At 49.8% G+C, this 25,481-nt stretch overlaps 1 protein-coding gene across 1 annotated transcript in view; it reads right to left on the reverse strand.

Annotated features, from left to right (window-relative positions):
- The window catches only part of HS3ST2 (heparan sulfate-glucosamine 3-sulfotransferase 2), a 94,048-nt gene extending 71,741 nt beyond the window's left edge, over positions 1-22,307 (reverse strand). The window contains exon 1 of the mRNA XM_043560300.1: positions 21,358-22,307. Within this exon, the coding sequence (XP_043416235.1) occupies positions 21,358-21,848 (491 nt within the window). The 5' untranslated portion in view covers positions 21,849-22,307. The remainder of the gene's footprint in view (positions 1-21,357) is intronic.
- Between the last annotated feature and the right edge of the window lie 3,174 nt (positions 22,308-25,481).

The raw sequence follows: 25,481 nt of genomic DNA on the forward strand, positions 1-25,481 counted from the left end.
GAAAAGCTCCTAGAACTGGAAGGGGCTTTCAGTTCATCTGCCCCAAACTGAGTCATTCACATATGACCTCTACTATTCTGGCCATATTCTTGCTCTAATGTTCACTTTTATTTCTCTTTAAAATCCACTCACCTTTTTTTTTTTTTTTAACTTACATAAATCTATGGCTTTAGTTTTTTTCTAAAACTTTGCTAGAACCGTAAATGGAAAAACAGTATCTCTTGCCACCAACAGGAGGTGACAGTAAAACCAGACACAGAGGGAGAAAAGATTTAGTTCTACCTAGGTGGTGTTTCACCGTTGGAGAGGTGTTACAGGCCCATGAACGTGAACCCAAGATCTCCTCTCTGATATAATCAGAGGAAGGAATGAAAATTGAAAAGAAAAATCACGATAGCACTATGTTTTGGTGTCTGTAACGTGAGTGTGTGTCACCCCAAGTCACTTCGAGTATCACCCCAGACCACCTGGTTTAGGGACACGTTTACCTCTCAGGAAACACGAGCCTGTCAAACTCTGTAATTCTATGAAAGACGACACAGACACTAAGAACACTCAAGTCATTGACCCGAGGTCAAAGGCAAGTCCATGAACTCACTGAACCTAGAACGTGGGTTTCTTATTCTTTGGATGACACTGTTGAACTGATTCCCTTCCCTCATGGTGCAGGACCCCTGAACACGACTTAGAAGTTCTCAGGTTCCGGGGCACCTGGGTGGCGCAGTCGGTTAAGCGTCCGACTTCAGCCAGGTCACGATCTCACGGTCCGTGAGTTCGAGCCCCACGTCAGGCTCTGTGCTGACCACTCAGAGCCTGGAGCCTGTTTCCGATTCTGTGTCTCCCTCTCTCTCTGCCCCGTTCATGCTCTGTCTCTCTCTGTCCCCCCCAAAATAAATAAACGTTGAAAAAAAAATTAAAAAAAAAAAAAAGAAGTTCTCAGGTTCCCCAGCAGGGCTGGGCTCCGATCACCATACTGCCGACCAGCTATGCATAATCAGCCTCTCCTCCTTCCCTGCAAGCCCTGCCTCTCCATCCGTCCTGCTTTCAGGAACTACTACCTACATAAACTCCCTGCTGGTCCAAACTCAGACACATGGGAAGGTCAAGAGTGCCAATGCCTCATGCACTCCAGATAAGGTGCCAGTGTGTGTTGTGCTGGATAGAAACACTGGATAGAAGAGGACAACTCCAGGGGCACCCGGGTAGCTCAGTCGGTTGAGCATCTGACTTCAGCTCAGGTCATGATCTCACGGTGCATAGGTTCAAGCCCTGCATCAGGCTCTGCGCTGACAGCTCAGAGCCCGGTGCCTGCTTCAGATTCTGTGTCTCCCTCTTACCGCCCTTTCCCTGCTCATGCTCTGTCTCTCAAAAAATAAAAGAAAACGTTTTAAAAAAAAATGTATTAGAGGGCAACTCCTATCCCACTCAGCGAGGGCATTCTTTCCTGGAGAGAGAGAGAGAGAGAGTACGCACTGAAAGCCCAGGGACACGACAGAAGGAACAAGAAGAAAGAGGCAAGACATAAGCAAGACAGCTAGATTGAAAATTTGTACCCCAGTGAGAAACACCGCAAAGAAATCCAGTAGTTCTAGGGGGTAAAAGACGATTTTTTTTACGTTTAATTAATTTATTTTGAGGGACAGAGGCAGCACAAGTGGGCGAGGGGCAGAGAGAGAGAGACAATCCTAAGCTAAGCAGGCTCCATGCTGCCAGCACAGAGCCTGACATGGGACTCAAACTCACAAAACTGCGAGATCAGGACTTGAGCTGAAACCGAGAGTTTTGCTTAACTGACAGCTGCCCAGGCGCCTCGTAAAAGACAATTAAAATGCTAGTTTCAGGTGAAAAGGACTTCTTGCACCTTCAGCTTCCCCACCCCACCTTCCTGGTCCTTTTTGTTAATGACAGAGGAGATATCTTTGTTGGCACTGGGACCTGGGGACACGGTTAACTCACGTGCCAGGAGTTCCAAGGATTTTGTTTTGTTTTTTACACAAGAGGTATCTAAGATGAGACCACGATAGCCAAGGCAAGGAGACAACCTAAGTGTCCATCGACAGGTGAATGGACAAGGAAGATGTGGTATGTATACCCAGAGGAATATTATTCGGCCACATAAAGGAGGGAAGTGGGTCACCTGTCTACCGCCACAAAGAGAAAGATCCCCAGATATACGGATGGATAAGGCAGTTCAAGAATTCAGTATGAGGAAGAAGAGTACATGTTATCAAAGCAGTAGAGCTGCTGTAAGAAGAAAAGTAATGTTAGAAAATTGCCAGCTGCATTCTAAACGGGACTCAAGGAAACATTACATCCCTGCGACTGTGGGGAGGGAATAATCTAGAGTCAAGAACGTCTGCAAACAATAAGCAATAATGATGGGAAACTGGAGCTGGAAGCCCAGGTTCCACATTTCAAGCTACATTATCAGCGAATAGGACAACTCAGGAGAAATGGTAGTTCAGAGGCAAAGGAAAAATGGGATAGAAGAGGTAAGACCCAAAGGGAACAAATCTGTAAAAGTGAGTAAGAATTTAACAGGGAATCCCGATGAATAGATAAGAGGGATGCTATTGATCAGAAGTGCTAGTAAGTGCTGAGGCAAAGTCAGGAACCACACTCGAACACATCCAGATTCAACGTTTTAATTTAAACAACAGAGGGGCGCCTGGGTGGCTCAGTCGGTTAGGTGTCCGATTTTGGCTCAGGTCATGATCTCTCATGGTCCATGGGTTTGAGCCCCGCGTCAGGCTCTGTGCTGACAGCTCGGAGCCTGGAGCCTGCTTTGGATTCTGTGTCTCCTTCTCTCTCTCTCTGCCCCTCCCCCACTCACAGTCTCTTGGTCTCTCAAAAATGAATAAATGTTAAAAATTTTTAAAAATAATTAAAAATTTTTAAAAGAATAAAAAAAATAGGGGCGCCTGGGTGGCTCAGTCGGTTAAGCAGCCGACTTCGGCTCAGGTCATGATCTCGCGGTCCGTGAGTTCCAGCCCCGCGTCGGGCTCTGTGCTGACAGCTCAGAGCCTGGAGCCTGTTTCAGATTCTGTGTCTCCCTCTCTCTAACCTTCCCCTGTTCATGCTCTGTCTCTCTCTGTCTCAAAAATAAATAAACATTAAAAAAAATTTTTTTAAAATAAACAATAGAAAATTATAGGGGCGCCTGGGTAGCTCAGTCAGTTAAGTGTCCAACTTCAGCTCAGGTCATGATCTCATGGCTCATGAGTTTGAGCCCTGTGTTGGGCTCTGCACTGACAGTGTGGAACCTGTTTTAGATCTTCTGTCTCCCTCTCTCTCTGCCCCTCCCCTCCTCGCTCCCTCGCTCTCTCTCAAAAATAAATAAGTAAACATTCAAAAAATAAATAAACAATAGGGAAAATTGTATAAGCATCCAGGCAGGGGGGAAATGAAATAGTGTGTCTGCAAAGGGAAAAAAGCAAATCCAGCTGACATAAAACTTCTCTGCCACACACACAGACATGTACACACCCTAAGACAACAGGACCGTGTCTTCAGAGCTGTTTTTGAAAAGATTTTGTCCTAAAAATTTTAATTCAGCCAAACTATTGCTCGTGCATGAGAAAGGCAGGAAGATAGTCTCTAAATCTGCAAAGGGCTCAAATTAAAACACGTACCAAAAAAAGATTTTTTTTTTTTTTACAAGAGTTTGTCATCTGGTTGAGAGAGAAATAAAAATGAACAACTAAAGAAAGGTATTAATTACAGAGAAAGGAAGCGGAAGCTCAGAACCAGTAAACGCAGACTTCTGCTATTACTATGGTTTAGAAGCTGAAATACGACATCAAATGTAGTATTTGAAACACATGTTACAGGAGACAATTCAATAACAATTACTTAGCAGCAAAGTCAGCAACAGCAGCTACCACTGTCCAACCTCTGTGGCCCCCGGGGATGACCTTTCTTTAGCTCTCGTCTGAGACTGTTGCCTTTAGCTGTCACGCCTTATCTAACTCTGCTGGGACCTACGCTTTCTCGAGCATGTCCCCGACTTACCAGCAGATAGAGTTTGGGGACAAAGTTACTGCCATCCGCCCAGGACACCATGCTGAAAATTAGCTTGAGAATGGTTTTCAAGATCATGTTATGAAAATGTCTTTTAGATACACTGAGTGCCTTATGAGGACTAAATATTCAATTTTATCTACTTCTTTCACAACATCATAAAGATGCTTAAGCCCTTTGGGGATTTTTGAAAATCCTGTGGTTACATGCTCTTTCTTATTCCTGATTATGCCTATTTGTGTTTTCTTTGTCTATTTTATCAATCTTTCAAAGAATCAGTCCTTGGGTTTATTATTTTTTCTTTTTAAATCTACGTTACTGTTTTCCTAGATTCATTTTCTGTTTTTATCTTTCCGAATCATTCCTTCCTTGTCTCCTTGTTTGATTTATCATTCGGCTAACTTTTGGGGTGGAATCTTTAGTTCATCTTCTCCATTTCATACAGAAGCGAGGCAACTGCAGCACCCAACTTTGGGTACACCTGACTGGTTTCAACGAATATTATTACACGCGTTATCATTACTTTCCACATACTGTACACCCGCAGTTTTGAAAGTCTTCATTTCCCTGAGCAATTGAGAGGTGTGATTTTAACTCCCAAGGTTAGGCTATTTGTGATTTTGTAAGACATGGCAATACAAACATATTATTCAGTAATATGGAGGAACACAGAAGTCTCAGAGTCAGAGGAATCAAAATCAGGTGCCTCCACTGCACAGGAATCAGAACGTCGGGGGTCAGGCAGTGGGCTGCGGTTTTTGTGAGAAGCCTTATGATATTATTTAACTGTTCAGACGATGTAGACATTATTTTGACAAATATAAAAATCACAAAAGCAAGTGGAGTAAAATACTGGGCAACCATAACTGTGGACCATGTTGGCAAGGGGAGGTTGGGAGTCAAGACCCCCTTTATTACTCTCTACTGAGGCTTTGGTCACATATAAGGGCAACTATTAAGAGCACATAGATAGCTTGTATAACTTCCACCTCAGCAGAAGGAAAAAAAGGGGAATAAAGAAAGCTCCATGGGACGCCTGGGGGGGCTCAGTCGGTTAAGCATCCGACTCTCGGTTTCAGCTCAGGTCATGATCTCACGGTTTAGGAGATCAAGCCCCACATTGGGCTCTGAGCTGACAGTGCGGAGCCTGCTTGGGATTCTCTTTCTCTCCCTCTCTCTCTGCTCCTCCTCCACTTGTGCTCATGCTCTCTCTCTCTCAAAATAAATAAAGATTAAAAAAATAAAGAGAAGAAAGAAAACTTCACTGATCCAATACCAGAATTGGGAAAGAAGGAGAAAGGGAAATAAGGAAATAAAATGAACAAAATAAATGACAGAAAAAGTCCAAGTACATTGATAATCAGAACACACATAAACATGTAAATCCTCTTACTGAAAGATGATTATCAGACTACAGACAAATACAAAAGCCAGCCAAGTTCTATTCACCCAGAAACACATCTGAAGTAAGATGGCACTAAAAGTATGAAGGGAACCCAGAATAAGCATCCTGAATCCCTAACCATCTCTTTTAAAAAGAAAAAGAAAGGGGCGCCTGGGTGGCGCAGTCGGTTAGGCGTCCGACTTCAGCCAGGTCACGATCTCGCGGTCCGGGAGTTCGAGCCCCGCATCAGGCTCTGGGCTGATGGCTCGGAGCCTGGAGCCTGTTTCCGATTCTGTGTCTCCCTCTCTCTCTGCCCCTCCCCCGTTCATGCTCTGTCTCTCTCTGTCCCAAAAATAAATAAAAACGTTGAAAAAAAAAATTTTTTTTTTTTAAAAATAAAAGAAAAAGAAAAATCTCCAAAAGTAGAAACAGTCAGCCAAAATTTTCAGAAATATGTTTTCCACCTTGCTCCTTTTTGTACTTGAACAGCACATCTTGACAACTTCCCGTACGGGCATGTATTTTTCTTTATCTGCTATGTTGAATTCCACCATGTGGCTGTATCTTTATTTGCGTGTTTTCTTACTTCCTTACTTTATAGATGGCTTATCATCAGAAAAGTGCAAGGATTTGTATGCTGGGGACATTGATGACTGTAACAGAGGTCAGACATCTTCATATGCACTATCATCATCATTTTTTAAATAGGCTAATAGGATTTACCAAAGCTGAGTGTGGAAGAGCCCAAATAGACCGGTAGCCATGGGAAAATGGTAAAGTCAAGAAATGTAAAGCTACGTTTCCCTCAGGGGCTGGCACCGAGTGAGGGATGCTGGAGGGGTGGGTACCTCGAACGTGCCGTGCGCATGCCCTGTGCTCCACTGTGGTTTATGCACAATCCCTCCCCACTCCGCCCTCCCCAACACTGTGTTCATTTACTTCCTGGTCACGCCCCACCTGTGACCTCCTTCTCTAGCTATTCCGGCTCCTGAGTTATTGCAGCCACTTCCATGAATTCAATTACCACCCACAGGCTGGCAATGCTCACACTTTTTTGCTCCAGCCCAGGTAGCTTCACTATAGCCACCCAAGTAGTGTCTTAGTCACTTAAGGAAAAGAAACCCATTCAAACCAAGCCCAGCAGAAAGTGGGGTTTGGGGAAGGATGGGGGGAGCCTTGTGGCTTTCATGGCTGCTCCCTGTTGTATGCACAGTCTGTGTCCAATTTCAGACGCCATGGGAAAAGAAAACACGACCGGGTGACCACCTTTAGCAGTGTGGGGCTCTGGGAAGCATGGGTTCTTTATCAACTACCAGGAAGAGAGAAATGTGGGCACATCCAGTCCAGGGTGCTCTTTCCCAGCCAGATCCAGAGACGCTCTGGCTCGAGAGGGTGCATTTGAGAGCTTTTTGTCCCTGCTGGCTTGGCTGGGGTGGAGGGTAGGGTGAGCAAGGGGAAGCTTCTAGCTCAGTCCTTGGGCTGTCTGGTAGTCAGGAGGTCAGACATGCTGTCAGTACCTTGTAAATTGTTTTGTTTGAGGGGGAATCCTCGGATTCTTCTTCCAATTGGGGTTTGTGACCCATTTTTCCCCGTGCTGCATCCCCCCCCCAACTGTCCCTGGGACCCCAGCCAGGTCTGCTATCCACCAGCAGGCACTCAGATTATGAGACGCACTTCCCACTGCCGCTTGCCACAGTCCTGACCTCAGACCCTCAGGGCAAAGTCTGGCTGGACGTCTGTGTTGGCCACGGCGGCCCCAGACCTCAACGGATGCTTCCCAACCTTGGCTTCAGATCCTAGCATCGTTTGGGGATGGTGGGCGTGGGGGGATGGTGCTGGGATGGGTAGGACTTGAAAGGCCACCCACATCCCTTCCGTCATAGTCAGGATGGAAGTGAAGGAGGCCGGTGAACTCCAAACCCGTGGGAACAGGATTGCTTTCTGGTAACCGGGATTCGGCGTACAGGATGCCCATCAGCGGTGGAGCTCTACAATCCCGGGTGTTTTTTTTTTTAAATAAAGTTTTGCTTTATCTTTGAAAAGTATTACACAGTTAAACAGACTTTTTACTGGTGTTCGGCTCTATGAATTTTAACACATGTATAGATTCACGTGACTACCGCCACAATCAGGATACAGAACAGTCCCATCACACACCTCCACCCCCCCAAAAAAAATCCCCTTATCTGCTTCTTTATAATCAAACCCTCCCCCTGCCCTAAACCCTGGCAACTACTGATTTGTTCTCTATCACTGCAGTTTCGTCTGTTTGAGAGTGTCATATAAATGGAATCATACAGTACCTAACCTTTCTTTCACTGGGCATAATGCCTTTGACATTCATCCAAATCACAGTTTTTTAAAGGAACCACAGATAAAGGTTTTACATAGGTCGTTTCAACTGGAATTGTAAGGAAAGTTTGGGTTAGCCCTCGGGTAATGCAGTAGGAAGAAGGTATTGGAACTTACCAAACCTAGAGTCCAGATAAAATTATACAAAACCCATCCGGGGAGGTGGGGAGGGGGGGACAAAAAAATCTAAAAATACTGCAGAGCTGAATCTTTTCCTCCAGTTCTTCACGTCTCCATTCGCTTTTCCCATGATGCCCCACCAATTTGCAATTAAAATTGGAATCACAGCTTTTTAAACCACCCAGACTTCGTAATGTCAGCCAGTCCCTCCCAAGCTGTTGATGGACCATGACAAGCAAGTATGATAAAATAATACAGCGCCATCAAAGCAAGAGGGATCTAAGTGGGTCGGCCAGCATGTCCCAATGTGTGCAATATGTACCACCAGCTGAAAGAGAAAGATGTAGGCGGCCCACGGACACGACTTGAAATGCCACCTAATCACATCATTAGAAAATAATGATCTTTCCTTTTCCTTTCTATTCAAATCTTCTGATTACACCAGGGAGAGAGTCTTAGTTAGGTGCTAAAATGTTGTTAACACCTCTCTAAGGGGCTTCTTCCTCTCTCTCATCCTCAGAAAGCGGGAGGCTGCCTGATGCCGTGTGCCTAAGGCCGTTGGTGGCACAGGCAACCGTCTGGGCTGGAACTGAATTGTGTTGTTTGGTTTTTACCACATTTGTGTTTATGACAATTTTCTGTGCCAGGCAAGTAGGGATTCTCGTGTCGGATGGTGATAGGAAGTTTCACGTTTCAGTAAATATGTTAAAGCACAAGTTATGAGTGGACTTTAAGGTCATGTGAAGTAAATTAAAATATCTGTAGACACATCCAAAAATAAACCATGAAGATGGTACCCAAATGCCTGAAGGTTGGGAGGAGATGTGTGGTCAGATTTCAGATAGAGTTCTGAGGACCTGATGGCTGAGGAGACTCGTGGACAGGACTGCCCCACGGGCATGACAAAGACCGCTCTCCCACCTCCAGCTCATGCCTCCGGGCTCTCAGTACTGACCGTACACCCATCCCAATGGATGTCCCTTCTCATCAAGGCTTTGCTTGGCTTTAAAGGGAGTCGTGCCCGGTTCTGACACACCTGGTTCTCCTGAGGGGTGGATGCCTTCTGGGCTCCATCATGATCTCTGGCCCCAGGCTCCTCTGCACCCCCATCCCTGTGTTTGTCTGTTGTTCTGAAGGTGCCAACTACTGATCAAGGCTGAACAAAAATTCTTCATGTCCACCCCTGGCCATCCCTTAGCCTCTCCCTATTAGCAAGATTCACTCTCCCGGTTGGACTTCTGTCTACACCAAACCACCGAATCAGAGAGGCAGTCACCTTCTGTGCAAGCAAGGTCATCTCTAGAGCACGGACCTCTGAGCTTCCCTACCCCATCCAGTCACGAAAGCCAGAAGAAGCGCGCAGAAGGATGGAGAGCCCCAAGCTGTTGTAAATGGCACTGTGCGCTGGGGGGCAGTGACCCAGCTGCACAGAGTGGTCTGGGACAGGGATGGTGTCACAAACTCAACATCCTCCAGGGACTCGGATGACAACGAGTGTTGGGGATTGCGGGCTCCCTCCCTGGGGGCCAGTTCTAGAAGCACATGGGTTTCTCCAACCATGGGTCATCCTGGTTCTAGATTCTTCTCCTCCCTCTTGGTCCAACTGATAAGACCCCAGCTTTCCTCACCTTGACAAAGGTCCATGTTAGGCCTCTTGTCTTCCAGTCATGCCCATCAGCTTACCTCCTCCAGGCAGAATCCAGGAAGGGGGATCACAAGACTAATAAAATCTAATGCGTACTTACAACATGGAATCACTACAACAATCTGGGAAGGACGAACACACACAACAGCCACATCTTGCATAGGAGGAAGCAAAGCTTAGGAAGGCGGCAACTTACCCCTCAGCTAATATGTGCCAGAGGCAAGACTGGAAAAGCAGTAGTGCCTGTTTCCACGACCCAGCCCATCAAAGTCAAGATAGGACAGTTACAGGTAACATCCAGCCCACAGACATGTTCAGTTTGGTCCACAGCTGTTCTATAGAAGTTGTGAATCAGTAAGTCACAATTATAAATTGAGATTCGCTTTTTTTTAAAAGTGCCATATTTCAAGCTTTGTTCTAAAAAAGGGAAAACCTAGAAGATCTGGCAATACGGAGATGGCAAAAAAAAAAAAAAAATCTGTTGGGATTAACTAGTGGCTGTCCCCTCCAAATGGGACAAGCGCCCTCTCTAACTGGGACTTGCCCTTATTGCCCCTTCTCTTTCTTTACTGCCCCACAGCCAACTTCATTCACTCACGTGTGTGCCTACAGCGTCCCTGGAGGATGCTGAGTTTGGGACGCCACCCCTATCCCAACCAGCTCCTCCGCAAGATACAAGGTCTGGGCAGCTCGGTCACTGTTCCTGTTCATAGGGCCATATTCAGACCAGCTCTGAGCTCACCATGCTTTCACACACTTCCCGGCCATCAGCCACCCGGATCGGGTAGAGGTGCTCAAGGGTTCATGTCTGGGAGACGACCTTGCTGGCACACTCGTCATTTGAACAATGTCCAAATTCGAGTGCCTGTGAAAATGGCCTTGACTTAAGTACCTCCTAGAGCCATTTGTGCCCATCCCCTCTTCTTCATCCTCGGCAGGAAAGAACAACGGAATTCAGTCAAGCCCTTCCCCTCCCAGAGAAATGACAGACAGACAGCGATGTGGACAAGTTGCCCAAGGATTTCTGGTTAATGGAGAGGTCTGTGCTAGAGAAAATACCAGAACAGGGGCCTACAGTAGGGATTTTGCCACCACAGAGCTTTGCAGTGACTTAACTCATTTTTCACGGAATTAATAATTCAGATCCCCCACTGCTTCAGCCAGAAGTGGCCATAAACTGCAGAGAGTTTAACCAACCACTTCTGAAAATGGGGATTGATCCTGGGAAATGCTGGCTCCGCTTTAAGCCATCTCGCTTGAGCAAAATGAAAGCCGTTAGGTGATTTCATATCTTCATTAAAACCATCAAAGCAGAAACACTTGCAAAGAGGTTGCCAGTGCAGAGCACGTCTCCCCACGCTCCGGCAGCTTTGGGGAAGTCGGAGAGATTCAGATCCCGATTACCCTGCAGGCAGGTGTTACGGTGTTCGGTTCGATGTGAAGGGCCCCACACACGTAAGTCCCCTAGATCTAGCAATGCCATCGAGGCAGCTGCCTTGCCGTGCACATTGATGAGGCTGGAATGAGAGTGACAAACTGGGCGACACGCATACCTTTTCTGGGTTGGAGCAAAGCTAATTCAACCTTCAAAGGATCTCAAGCGGTTACTTAAGAACGCTGCAGGTGTCAAAAGGGCCTCAAGGACCCGCAGAGAGAGGGAGAAGGACTGTGCCATCCCCCACCTCACTACAGCAGAACACGACTTTCCGGTCTTTGGACAGTTCAAGGACACCTGCAGGTAGACATGTGGTTAGTCAAGCCAGGGGCTGTACTAGGAAGCATGTTAGGGTCCCACCCCAGCATGTCACTTGTCAGGGCCTGAAAGAGAGCAAGCCCTTAGTGGGTGTCATCAATAGGAGCAGCAGCACCACCCTGTTGACTTCCCACCCTCACACCTTGCCACTGCGAAATCCCTCAGCAAATTCTGCAAATGTACCTCCAGGATGTAGCCAGCGTCTGAAACAGATGTCTTTGAGTAGGTGACATTTGAGCTGGAACCTGCATGACGAGAAGCAGCCAGATCTAGGATACAGCAAATGCCAACACCCTACAGCTTAGGCATCAGCTCCCCCAAATGTCTCTCTAACCCACGCTGCGTGAGGCCCCCCTCCTCCGTGATCCCACAGTGCTGGGAGCACCCTCTCTCTCTGTGTCTGCAAGTCTTGCTACTGGACGTGTGTGCCCTTCAGCTCTTTAAAGGGGATCCTACTTCTCGTCTGCACTTTTCCAGGGCTCGGCAGAGCAGCTGGCATATAGTAGATGGCCAATAAAGGTGTGTGGGACTGAGATCAGAAGAGCAGTCGTGGAATGAATGGATTCAGAAACAACATTCCTTCGGCCGCTCCCTTTGAAAATCCTCTCTGCCCACGGAGACCCAAATAACATATTGCCTCCTCCAGGAAGCCTTCCAAAATTCTCCCAAGTGGATCTCATTTCCTTTCTGTACCGCTAGAGCTCTGCCTGGATGTCTATTATGGTATCTCTCAGCATCTGATTTTCCATGAGCATCTCAAAATCGGATCACACTGTGAACAGCCCCGTGACAAGACCTGTGTCCTATTTACCTCTAGGCCCTCAGCACCTGGTTCCATACAGATATGATGAAAAAGAATTAATAACTAATAATGACAGGTAACACTTGTTGGACACGTTCCACATGCCAGAAGTCTGAGTACTTGTGCATGTTATCACTCATTCGATCCTCAAGGCAAGCTTGTGGGGTTAAGGCACAGGGCTCGTCCCAGTGTGCCAATGGAACTGAGACACAGAGAAGCCGCTGGCTGCTGGACACAAACCTGGCAGGTGGTGCAAGTGAGGAGATTCCAACCCATTCATTCTGATTCCAGAGCCAAGCTATTTTCCTTTTTTTTTTTTTAAATGTTTATTTAATTTTGAGAGAGCCAGTGGGGAGGGGCAGAGAGAGGGAGACACAGAATCTGAAGCGGGCTCCAGGCTCTGAGCTGTCAGCACAAGGCCCGATGCAGGGCTAGAACTCATGGACCGCAAGACCATGACCTGAGCCGAAGATGCTTAACCCACTGAGCCCCCTGGGCGCCTCCCAGAGCCAAGCTTTTAATCACTGCGCTGAAGCTGCCTGCCCTGGTGCTTTCTGCCTCCTTACCCCCATTTTGAGGTCATCTCGCCCATGCCTTTTGAATCTGGGCTGTCCTCCTCCTTCCAATAAGATGCGTCTGTCCATCCCTCCCCCTCACCCCACAAGGAGCCCCACTCTCCCAAGAGCCATCGCGGCAATGCCCTGCTCACCTCTCCCCAGCCTCAGGGTGGGTGCGGGTCTCCTTCTCCCAGCCATGAGCGCCGAGACCAGGGGGTGCCCTGAGTTTGCAGGAAGGTGCCTCTTCATCAGCACTGATGGCTATCTACCCAACTGAAGGCAAGCTCAGGGTGTCCCGCTGTCACAGACACCCTCTAAACGGCTGCTGCTGGGTATTGTTACATCCAGGGACAATAAGTCCCAGGGACAATTTTCCCCTGTGGAGCTCCCTCTACGGAGCTGAGAAAGCAAAAGTGACACCTTGCCCTAGGTTGAAGCCTCACGTCATGCATCACAGAGTAGAAGAAAAGGGACTTTGCATCTTGAAATTTTAAAAAGATACCCTGTCTTGCATGAGCATCAAAATTAAAAAAAAAAAAAAAAAGAGGCTTGAGACCCATTCCCATAAACTGCCAGAGATTGCTGAGTCTCTAGTGGAAACAACTTGACATCTGATTTTTGCAACACTGACGCCTGCAGATATGGATGCAATGACCTATGTAGATCTGATCATTTTTCCACCCATGGGAATAATGAAGAAACCAATGGCAACTTTGGGGGGGGGGGTCCTTTAAATACCTGCTACACCTTTTATTCTGGGAACGCTGTTCTCCTGAAGTCTAGACTCCCTTGTAAATATTGCTTGTTGAAATAGTTCTCTGAAGCCTCTTGTTTGTCCTGAGTCTTCCATTGGCTTGTCTCTTCCAATCATTAACACATCAAAGCAATCTGAAAGCTAGAAACCTCTCAGGATTTACTTAAGGTGGATTTTCTGCAAATTCTAGCAGGGTTTCCCCAGATGTCGGATATGTGGCCCATCTCCATAATCTGGGGGTACTCCACCAACCTACCCAAGACCACTGGGTAGTTATTATTTATTAAATATTTATTAAATATCACTGAATATTTCTCACAGTGAGAAAATCTGTATCTTTTCCATTTCATTTCCATTTCTCCTCTCTCCTACATCGAGGAGAAAGAAAAGTCTCATGCTGCAATTAATATTTCTCTAGCTGTTCTTAGTGGTATCTCCAGTACTCTATTTCAAACTTAATTTTTTTTAATGTCTTATTTATTCTTAAGAGAGAGAGAGAGAGACAGAGCAGCAGCAGGTGAGCGGCAGAGCGAGAGAGGGACACAGAATCTGAAGCAGGCTCCAGGCTCTGAGCTGTCAGCACAGAGCCCCATGCGGGGCTTGAACTCATAGACTGCGAGATCATGACCTGAGCCGAAGTCAGACACTTAACCCACTGAGCCACCCAGGCGCCCCTCCAGTACCCACTTTTAAACAAAGACTGATTAGGCTGCAGGATTGGAACGGTCCAGCCACCTTAGGAAGCAAAACTTCAATTGCACTCTTTTGTTTGCAGTCTATGTATTTTTACGATTCCTTTCTAATGATGGCAAAGTGGGGCTGGTTTTCCACATAGGGCGGTTTTCAAATGAAGTCGTTTTAAGAAAATATGTGTGTTCCCACTCTATTTGCATATTGTGCGTTAGGCGGACAAATGAGCAGCACACATCTAGGACACACAACAGTGGATGCCTGTGGTAACCCTGGGAAGGGGAACCACGTGGCACACAAACAGGGGTGAGAAGGAGGGGAATACTTCTCATGGGACAGCCTTGATTACTTTTCAAGTTTGCATTATGTGAACATATTCTCTATTCCAAAATATATGCACTGGAGAAAAAAAAATAAGCCCAGCTCTTTATGAAAAAATTCTAATCTTTTAAGTGTGGAAACTTAAACAAAATATTAAGAAAATAAGAGCAGAGGCCGTGCCAGAATTTGGCAAATGTTATGAAGGGGGTTCGAGAATGCCTGGAGCCTGGAAATCGCCACCCTCAGAGAATGAGGGAGCGATGCTACCCCTCAGAAGTGGCAAGGAGGGGTCCCTGGCCTCCACCCCGAGCGGACACTCATGGGAGCTGGTGGCCATGGGCGCGGAGCCTCTGATTCCAAAGCTCGGGAGGACACTCCCCCAGTGGACTTGCACCCAGGAGACCACGTGATGCTCAAGCCCCAGATAACCCAACCAGTACCATTGGCCCACGCGCCTTGAAGAACCTGCTCGGTAATGACCCCTCACCCCTCTCCCTCTGCTGTTATCCTGCTGAGAAAGCCCCCCCATGAATGCAGGACTGAGCCAACAGGCCAGCTGCGTAGCCTGACAGGCAGCAATTACCTCTGAAATGCTAAGTTATTTCCACTCACTGGTGGCTTTTACCCACCTCGTCAAGCTGCCCATGGACTACAAAGCGCTGCAGCCCATTAGGAGAACAAAGTGGCAGCGAGAGCTGGCCTACAGCAGCCTGGCACTGAGCCTGGCAAATGGTAGGCGTTTGACAAATAAATGGATTAACCCGCCCGGGGTTAGCTCTGGAGGAGACGTTGAGTCCCATAGGCTTAGACCAGCTGTGACCTTTCAGCCCCTCTGGCCTGACTCACAGGCTGTGGGCTTGTCTACCCGCTCCCCCTGCTGCCAAGCCCTCTGCACATAGACGGCCTCCCCTCCGAGTCCTCCTCCGGGGGACCCCGATCAATGGGGAGCTGTGTGCTTCCACCCCCGCCCCGCCCCCTCCGTCACTCAGTCATTCAGGGCTGATTCATGGAGGTCTGACCAAAGGGAAAGAAGTTGTCCTATAACCCTGCACGCCAGATGCACGGAACATTAGCAGGCATGCAGGTAATTGCACCTGTGGGATACTGCCCTTGCCCTGAGCCTGTTAGGGACTCTCAGGACGTGCCTCCAAATATCTGGGTGGTCCAGCAGCCCACCAAGAACGTGCCCACCACATCATCTTGTTAACTCCCTGTGGGAATCAGTCCGCACTTTCTCTCATTTTGGGATGGGTGCTTTCAGGGAGATGGCATGGGTAACATAGATCCAAGATGGGTGCGGCTCCTTGGCCAATCAGAAGAGGCCCCTGACGGCTGCAGAAACAGCAATCTGGGGCTCCCTCCAGGACCCGGGATTTGCCACCTAGTCTCAGGCTCTTCAGAAGGTCTAGTGGGTCCCCACGGCAGAAGGCACCTCTGGGGGAAAGAGTTTCCATCGAACATGGAAACATGATACCTCATTGAATCTAAGACCCCATCAATCATCAAATACCCTCATTCAGAGATGTTAAAATGTGGGGGGAAAGTGTGCTCTTACAACCTTTGATAAATGGTATTTTCGCATTTTTACATCCCAAACAGCCTTAACAGGGGCACCTGAGTGGCTCAGTCAGGCCATCCAACAGGGGCTCAGTCAGCCTTAACAGGGGCACCTGAGTCAGTGCTCAGTCAGTTGAGCATCCAGTTCTTGATTTTGGCTCAGGTCATGATCTCACATCGTGGGATCGAGCCCTGCATCGGGCTCTGTGCAGACACTGCGGGGCCTACTTGGGATCCTCTCTCTCTACCCCTTCCCCACTTGTGCTCTATCTCTCGCTCTCTCAAAATAAATAAATAAAAACTAAACAAAACCCCAAAGCAGGCTTAACAATGTGTGACAGCTGGAAAGCACCAGGGCTGTTAGAGTCTTTTCCCCCCTAAAGAGCCACATACCAGAGACCGTGGGGACAGCCCGCTCCAGGGCGAGCTCTCCCACCGTCCCTGTAAGCTCTAGGGGCAAGCGAAGCCAGCTCTTCAAAACCTGTCTTTGAGCAATGACAGTTCTGCCTGCCCATCCCGAATGTTTCTTGGTGCCTGACAACTGTAGGCGCGCTAGAACTAACTATTACATCTCCAGTGTGCTGCAAGGCTGACAGCCAGCACACCATGGATGCTGGATTTATGGACTCAAGGGTTTCATTTAACCAGCGCATATGACATCCTCCTGGACCGAGGCAGGAAAACTCCTTTGAAGACATGTGTCTGCACAGACACTGCAATTGTGCGTGCAAGGGCACGTCTGGAGTGTACAAGGGCATACATCTGCGCACACCTGACAAGTGTGGAACGGTCCGTGTCAGGTATTGCTTAGGGTTTTTTTTAATATGTTTATTTATTGATTTTGACAGAGACAGCACTAGCTGGGGAGGGACAGAGAGAGAAGGAGAGAGAGAGAATCCCAAGCAGTCTGCATGCCTGCCAGCGCACAGCCCGATGCGGGACTCGAACTCACAAAGCCGTGAGACCATGACCTGAAGGTGCTGCTCAGTTTGTTGCAGACAGCAGAGTCTTCTGCACTAACCGCTCCCCTCGCCTTCTGTTTGTTCTGCTGTTAGAATTTGATTTCTTGATTGAAATGACCTGGAACCAGCGACAGACCTTATTCTCTGCTTTTGATTCTCTTTCTTCCCTGGACCGTCGCCTCTGGGACGTCTACTCTGACTTACACCATCCCAACAACACCATGGACGCTGAACAAATAACCCGAGTTGTGAAGTCTAAAGTTTACCCAACAGGCTTATCTATCATAATGTTGTCACCTGAGCACAGAGTCAATTATCATGTGTTAACCTGCTCTTGTTGGCATTTCAGTGCATTTAGAGAAGATCCGCTGCCTCCTCACCCCCCACCCTCAGCCCCCTGCCGTCCCTGAAAACTAGCAAAATCAAGAACACTTAGGACAAAACTCAGCTTCCTCTAAGACCCTAAAAACTACCAGACAACGCACAGTTTTTATCGCTTGATGAAAGATGAACACCTGGACTGTTCTGCCTTACACCCGACCCTTGCTAAATCATAGCACCCCAAATACAATCTTCGATTTTCACATGGTCCGTCTTGAGTTTCACAAGACTGGAAAGCAGGTCAGACATCAGTCCCATTTTAAAGGTGAGCAAACGGACACCCAGACGTGTGAAGTGACTTTTTACCAATGCGGAAGGAAGGAAGGAAGGAAGGAAGGAAGGAAGGAAGGAAGGAAGGAAGGAAGGAAGGAAGGAAAGGAGAGAGAGAAGGAAGACTGTAAAATAAGAAAGCAAACTGAAGCAGAGCTGACACTAGAATTAAGAGCGGGACCCTACCTAGTCTATCCTGGGACTGCTTTTCCAGCAACTAATTAACTCCTCAGCCCAATCTGGTAATAGCAGCAGGGGCAGAAACCAAGTTTTCACACTAGTGTGACGGTGATCCCAGAAGCACTGGTAGTGAGGAGCTGCAGCCACCGCAGCAACAGCAGAAACATGGCTGCCATACCTTTATGTGCCATAGACTCTTCCGGGACACCTTCCCACACAACAGCCTTCTGTGACGACTGCTACGGGCCCCATCCCATGAGGAAGGCGAGACACAGGATGATCACGGTCTTTCAACCAACCGCACAGCATCTGGAGACCATCTTTGGTTCCCTCATCAGCCTGCTGTCATTTCTGCCTACCTGTCCCCTGTCCAAGCATGCAGCCGGCCTCGCCCCATAGACCCAGCTGTCACCTCGGGGAGGAAATTGGGAGAGGGGAGCCAGGCCAGACATGCAGGTGATGGAACTCAGAAACCTCTAAGGGGAGGGATCCCACCGCAGAGGGCTGGGCTCTCCCGGGCTGGTTCCCAAGAGGGGCTCAGGCTGGAGGCAAGGAGGACACAGACTCTGCCTCCTGGTCTCCCTGGCTGTATCACTCCGCCTTCAGGCACTGTTTGACCCCTCCTGGCTTATCTCCACAGAAAGAAGGCTCTCTCCTTTGCATTGAGAGTGAAGTTGGATTTTTCCTGTCTCTCTATATGGAGGCCTCGGGACCCAGGAAGTTGTCCCGAGGAGCTTAACTGTGGGCAGATTATAATGTGATCCATGGCCTGTAACTCTGCCACTCTGAACTCCGCCTTTGGAAAACATGGTCCGCCACTCTGGGTGCAAGGGCTCTTTGGCCATGTCTACCCAGGGGTCACCGGCTCCATAGTGGCAAGCTATGCAGAGCAGTGGTGAAAGCACTTAGCTGGCAATGCACAGGCACACACACAGCCACACACACACGAGCATGTGTGTCTCCATGGGCTACTACATGCCGGTGACTTCTGGCTCATCAGCCTGCTTTGTGACCCCATTTCAGACTTTTGGGGGGCTGCAGTTTTCACATGTGTGAAATGACAAGGGCAACAGGCAGAAAGAGGAGCATCTTAATCACCTGCTGTCCTAACTCCCAGAATGCAGGAATAAAGTGAGAACGTGGATTTTAAAAGGGATCCCAGGAATCCTGGACATTTCTGCAATTGATGCATAACTCTTGAGCGATGATAAAGGATAAAGCACTTTCAGAGAAACGTTCTGGAAAGTATGCAAACAGCATCCAAATGGGACGGCATCACCTTACGTAGAAATGGCAATCCACAACCAAACCCTGGACTCCCAGGGTGTGGGTCTGCAAAGGACAGATGCACAAACCACATAGCCCTTTCCTGAGCTGTAGGCTCCCAGCCCTCCCCTGGGGGTGTAGTGGGAATAGGGCAGACCTTCAGGCTAACCTTTCCCAGAAATACAAAGGGTGAAAGGGAGGGTAACTCAGACCCTGGGAAGCTGGGTGGAGGAGAGAGAGAAGTAGAGCTGTCAGTGTGCTTGATGTTAAATAAAACCTACCGAGGCTCAGTTGAGAATTTTAGCAGAATCCAAATGTGCTATAAAAAAAAAAAAAAAAAAAAAAAAAAAAGGCACGGCTCCCATCTCTAAGGTTCACAGCTAAGCTGGCTTAGAATCACACATGCCAAGGTTAAAAATAAAAGGCAGCCATCCCTGAATGACACGGGCTCTGGGAAGGAAGCCGAAGGTAAGTTGCTTGCCCATGGGCCAGGGAGAGGGGAGTGTAAACATTGGGTGCAGGGTTATCATTGTTTACTGGAGAACACAATATCTAAAAGCCAGATGCTCAGAATTTTGCTATTTTGCACTTAAAAGGCACTTCGTACTGACCAAGGGTTTCGTAATGATCTTCAGATTTTCCATCGAGGAAACCCTGCTGGGCATGAGTGTGTGGCCATGGCTGACCCACACAGGGCTCTGCTGCTCCATGAATTTGCCTCCCTCGCCCCGAGGTCTGGCTCTGACGCTGTTCTTGTACACCTCAAACACCCAAATGGGATGCCTGTGGGTCACAGTTTGGAAAGCACCAGACCTCCCATACTGTGTTGCCCTATTCCATTAAGCCAACATAATGGTGCCAGGGGTCACCAACAGGCCAGGTATCCCCTGCTGGGCTCCACTGGAGTCACAGTGTGTGTCTGCCTCCTAAGGGGGGGGTGTGTGTCCCATCCCCTGCCCCCACAACCACAACCAGTGCAGGCCAGGGCTATCGGCCCTGTTGCCCCCTTGCAAATCCAGAGCCCCTCAGTATGAGCCTAGTTGGCTCCCCTAACAAAGTTTTCATCTGTCCAGGATGCTTATGGCTGCTACTTCCTAAAGGGTTTACTTTTAGAAACATCTGCTAAAAATTAGCTCTAGTTCCTGTAACAGCTACCATGTTATTCCTCCCCAATTCCAATACTATGCAGACATTTCTAGAAGGTCTTCAAGGGTCAGATGAATGATGGGAATTCTGTGATCCATGTGTTGCGGGGAACCCATACCTGACACCACTCCCATGGATGCCCTGACTCGGCCCACGTTTGGGCCAGTCCTACACCTCAGCACCATTCAGGGATTGGGAGGCAGACGGGCACTGAACAGTAGAGGCTGTCACCTTCCAGAAGCTTCAGGCTATCCCCAGACATCACCAACCTAGATGACTCTCAGCCCTGCCAGTGTACTGGAGCAGACAGTCTATGACTGGCTGTCCCTAGGACCCTGCCCAGCCCTTATCTGAGGTGCCCACCAGTATCCCAAATTCCACATCCTGGCTGTGGGTTTAGAAGCACCACCCAGCACAGGTGTCTTTTTTACACTTTGAAGGTACTTTAGAAAGGCCTTAGGAGGCACACCAGGACGAGGCTGTTTTCCTGACCACTGGGATGGATGAAAAAATCGAGGCTCAAAGCATTTCAGGAATTTGCTCAAGCTAAGTGACAGCATGACTCAAATCCAGAGTTCCTTTCCACTACCCTAAGGCCACTCATTCAGAGTCAGAGCGACCGGGGTGTGGTGGGCGCAGGGTGGGGGGTCTCAGTCCGGGTAAAAAATGACCCTCCAGAAGGGACCCCCCCCCACCTCATCCCCACTCATCAGGGGATGCCCTCTCCGTGTGCCTGAACTACCGGGGACCTCATCCAAGCGCAGAGCCCTGCCGCAAGGGGGCCCTATTCTGACTTTCCCTTCTCAGGGTCCTTCAGACGCCGGGGAAGATGAACGAAGGTCAGGAGAGGGCCTTGTTCTGAAGCGGCACGTGTCCCGGCCCGCCCCTTCCCCGGGCATCCCGCTCCACCCCAAAGGCTGGACACGGAGCTAGCTCACCAGCTCGCCCTGAGGTTTGGCTAGACATCCCGCTTCCCTTCCGGCGACTCCAGAAACAACCACCCTTTGCAGTTCGACAAAGCGCGTGCCCGTCTACACCATCCCCGGGAAGTTCTTGGTGAATCCTGCTAGAGTCCCCCCACGTGTCAGCTTGAACCACACAACGAGCCGGATTAGAGGGAGAGGAGACGCCGGAGATGGCCCTAAGGATGGACCCGACTGGGGCCCCGGCGCGCAGAGCGGGGCGCCCCCTCCTTACCTGTACCAGTCCAGCCCGCGGCCGTAGTTCCTGTCGAAGAAGTGGGGCTCGGTGCCCAAGGCCCGCACGTCCGGGTGCACGCGGATGAACTCCAGCACGGCCCGCGTGCCCCCCTTCTTCACGCCCACGATGAGGGCTTGGGGCAGCCGCTTGGTGCCTAGCCTGGCGGAGCCCGAGTGGTTGGCAGCCGGGAGGCGAGGGGCGGGAGCGGCAGCGGCAGCGGCGGGCGAGCTGGGAGCGCCGGGCGCGCTGGGCGTGGGCCCCGGGGGATCGCAGGGGCGGGACTTCGGGAGAAGTTTCTGGCCGCCCGCGCCGGGGCCACGCAGGCAGCGAGGCGCGCCAAGGAGGCGGCTCTGGCCCAGGTCGTCGCAGCAGCACAGGAGACTGTAGCACAGGTAAGTGCAGGAGAGCGAAAGCGTGAAGGCGAAGAGCAGCCTGCGCGCCCTCCGCGGCTGAGCTGGCCCCGCGCGGCCCAGGACCCTATAGGCCATGGCTCCATGGGCCCGCGCCGGGGGTCATGGTTTCCGGGGGGCGCCGGCGGCGGAGCTGTCGTGGCCCTGCGGCCGCCTAGAGGGCTGGCGCCGCGCTGCCCGGGCCCCGCGGGTCGGGCGTGGGGGGCGCCGTCTTCTCCGGGCACTGCCGGCCGGGGCGCGCACCATGCCCGGGGATCCCGGGGACGGCGGCTCCTCGGGGGACAGGCGGCCGTGCGTCCCACATCTCCCCGTCCCGGACCACGGGGCTCCGGGCGGCGCTCCTCGGCTCTCACGTGCGCCGGCTTCGGAGCGCGCTCAGTGCCCGAAGCCCCATTCCTGGTCCCCCGAGCGCGGCGCCCCACGCTCGGCGGCGGCGCGGCCGCGCGGGCTGGCGGGCGGACCGGACGGTGGCGCTGGCGCGGGCCCCGCTCCGGCTCCTCGAGAAATGCCGAGCCGCGCGCGCTGCCGGCTCTATTTAAGGAGTCGCCTGACGTCAGCCGCGCGGGTCCCCCGAGCTCGCGCCCCGCCCTGGGACCTGGCCCGCCCCCTGCGCCCCACTCTCCTGCCCCTCCCAGGTACGCGCCACCCGGGCCCTCCCGGTTCAGGCCGCTCCCTGTGCAGCCCTGGCCGGCTTGGGGTGGCGAGGCATTTACTCCTCCAGGAGGCCGGACGCCCCCAGCACCCCCAGGGGTGGGAACCCCGGCCCAGGTTGCGCCAACATCCAGCCTCAGACCCCGGCGCAGACGCAAGCACTCTACACGGATGCACGGTCCCACCACACTGACACACACACGCACGCGCGCACATACACAGGTACACACGTACCCTGACCAGGACACACCCCCTCACCCCACAAGGGCGTGGAAACACCAACACGGACCCTCCCCTGTCCCCCTCACCCCCGTCTCACCAGACACACACAGCCCGGAATCAGACATCGTGCCGTGTGCGCACACACGCGCGGGACTGGGACACACGCTCTAGACGGGGATGGGTGGAGAAGCAGGGCGTGAGTGAGATTCCGTGACTATTCGCGGAGCTCCTTGGCCCCCCGCGCGCTGACTCATATCCAGGCGGCTCGCTCTGTCTCACACCCATGAAGCATGCGCCCCCACCCCACTGTCACTCCACAGCTCCCGGGACGCGGCAGGCGAGGGAACCCCAAAGGAGCGGACTCCGCGCGGGGCCGGTTCCTCTCTTAGCGGCCGCCCCCTAGCGGCGAACTGCTCCCCGGGGAGCTGTTGGGGGTCCCACAGCGTCCCTGAGGTCCAGGATGCGGTGGACTTCATGCCGTGGCATGAGGAGGAAACGCAAGGGAGGACTTTTCCAGGAGCATTTCCTCTTCGAATGATTTCCTGGCAATTGCCCGCAGGACAGTTTTCAGCGACCATGCGCAGAACAGGCATGGGTGACCAACCCTAGTGCTGCCCTGAGTGACCACACTAGTGGATCAGAACCGTACATCAGAACAGACCTAAATCACCGTGGCCAAGAACGCTAAGTTGTCACCCCACAGGAATGCCAAATCACTGTGCCCAGGTGTTCACCAAGTGCTACCCACACACCATTCACTGAGCGACCACCATCGCCTCCACTGCCTGCCCCCCACAAACTAAACATCCTTCTTCAGAGAATAATCTAATCAGGTTCTGTGGACTTTAGCCCTAGCCAGGGAATATTTTGTCCCCAAACGGGCCTATCCCTAGAAACCTTAGGCCAGTCCCTCTACTACAGACCATAACTACCAACTTTGTTTCGAGCCCTCCCAGGGTTAACTCCTTTAATATGGACCACAACCCGATGAGTTTGTTACCATTATCCCCACATCACCTCACTTCCTTAATTCTAATAGTAGCTAACATTTACTGAGTGCTTGTTTGGTGCCAGTAATGTGCATATCAGTTGACATGCACTACCTCCCTTGTCTTTGGAGATAGATACTATTATAATTCCTAATTTACAGACTGAGAGTAAGGTTTAAGGAACACACAATCAGTAATCAACAGGCCCGGGGGGGTTGGGGGGGGGCGGTAAACTGACTCAGGATTTGGGCTCTTAATGACAGTGCTTTGCAATTCCCTATCTTCCTTTGATCATTCCTCCCAGAATTCCATCCCAGGCTCCTCTCCCAGCTGTGAACTAACATGTCTATATTACTTCTAAAGCCTGACACCTGGGACCAAATGAGGACTTCCAGCTGTAGGTTGAAAAGTTCACCGAGATGCTCACCTCCCTTCTGTAAACTGTCTCTAGTAATGCCACCTGTGACTCCATTATCTTTTTCTTGTAGCTCTATCACACTGCTGACATCTCAAGCTCGCAGCTGAGTAACATCTCTAAGTGTTTCTTACAAGCGCTGCTGATTAAGGCATATCTACCCCATACTGTGCTTGTACAGTGGGCTTTTTTGGACCCAACATGTTAGGTCCTTACACATCTGACCTGATTAAATTTTATCTTGTCTCATCAGCTCACTGCTCTAGTTTTTAACAAATGTCTAGTTGAATCTTGAATCACAATGCAGCTTTCATTTATTCAAAAAGAACGCGTAGAAAAGTTGAATTCTGGCAGCCTTACTCTTCGGCAAATGGGTTGATCTTTCTGAGCCTCAGTTTTCTCAGCTGTAAAATGGGGAGGCAGGATTAACTATGAAAACCTTGGTTTTCTGATGTTGTGTAGTTCTTTGGCTCCCTTATTCAAGGTATGAACCACTCTGTTGACATTATGTCATCTCCGTGTTTGATTGCAATTTAATTAATTCTTCACTCAGGTCTTTAATAATAATATCAAAACAAATATGCTGGAAGTAGCTCTAATATAGACCTTCAAAAGTTTTTCACATTGTGAACCTGTTATTTATTTCTTGCACCTTATTGTTAAAATCACAAAGTTAAACGTGGATTAATCCACTCTGACAAGAACTTTTTCTTAGGAAAAAAAATGAATGTAGTTACTTCTCATAATTCTCTACTTGGCTCAATTTAAAAATTATTTTTATCTTTGAATTCATAAGCTGTGAAATGCCTGGGTATTCCAACCCATCAGAGCCAGGCAAATTTGCCTCTTCAAATTTCCAACCACAGTAGTGACCGTGATTTGCATAGAATTTTTCAGGAGTGAGACAGCAGATGTGCCTGCTCATCACCCCCCACCCCTATCTTTTTTCCAGAAGTACTGTGATTCTCTTTTAAGGGCATGGCGGCAGTGGGGGGGGAGGGCAGGTACGCACAGACTAGGACTGGAATCCTTCAAAATCTGACACACTCCTAAGATCCAGCTACTTTTCCCCATCTTGTCTGTTCCTCTTTGGACCTTGTTTATTTTCTTCACTTTTAACTGCCTTTTTACTCCCTTTTATTTATAAACCAGGAAGGGCTACTGAGTCGCAAGCAACAGAAGCTGACTGTGGCTAATATAAGCAAGAAGAGGGATTTGGAACGGCAGTGGTGGGGGGGGGGTGGACTGGGTGCATAAACAGAATAGCAACAGAATGAACCTCAGGACGGACATCCTTCTCTTCCCGTCCTGAGTCTTCGTTTGCTCTTTTGCATCTGAATTCTCTTGAATCTTCCTTCCCACCCTTACACCCTACATTTAAGACCTTGAATTGGAAATTAACAAAACAAGGAAATTTTCTTTCCCTTAAGTCTT

Source organism: Prionailurus bengalensis, chromosome E3, assembly GCF_016509475.1.
Source record: "Prionailurus bengalensis isolate Pbe53 chromosome E3, Fcat_Pben_1.1_paternal_pri, whole genome shotgun sequence".
NCBI lineage: Eukaryota > Metazoa > Chordata > Mammalia > Carnivora > Felidae > Prionailurus > Prionailurus bengalensis.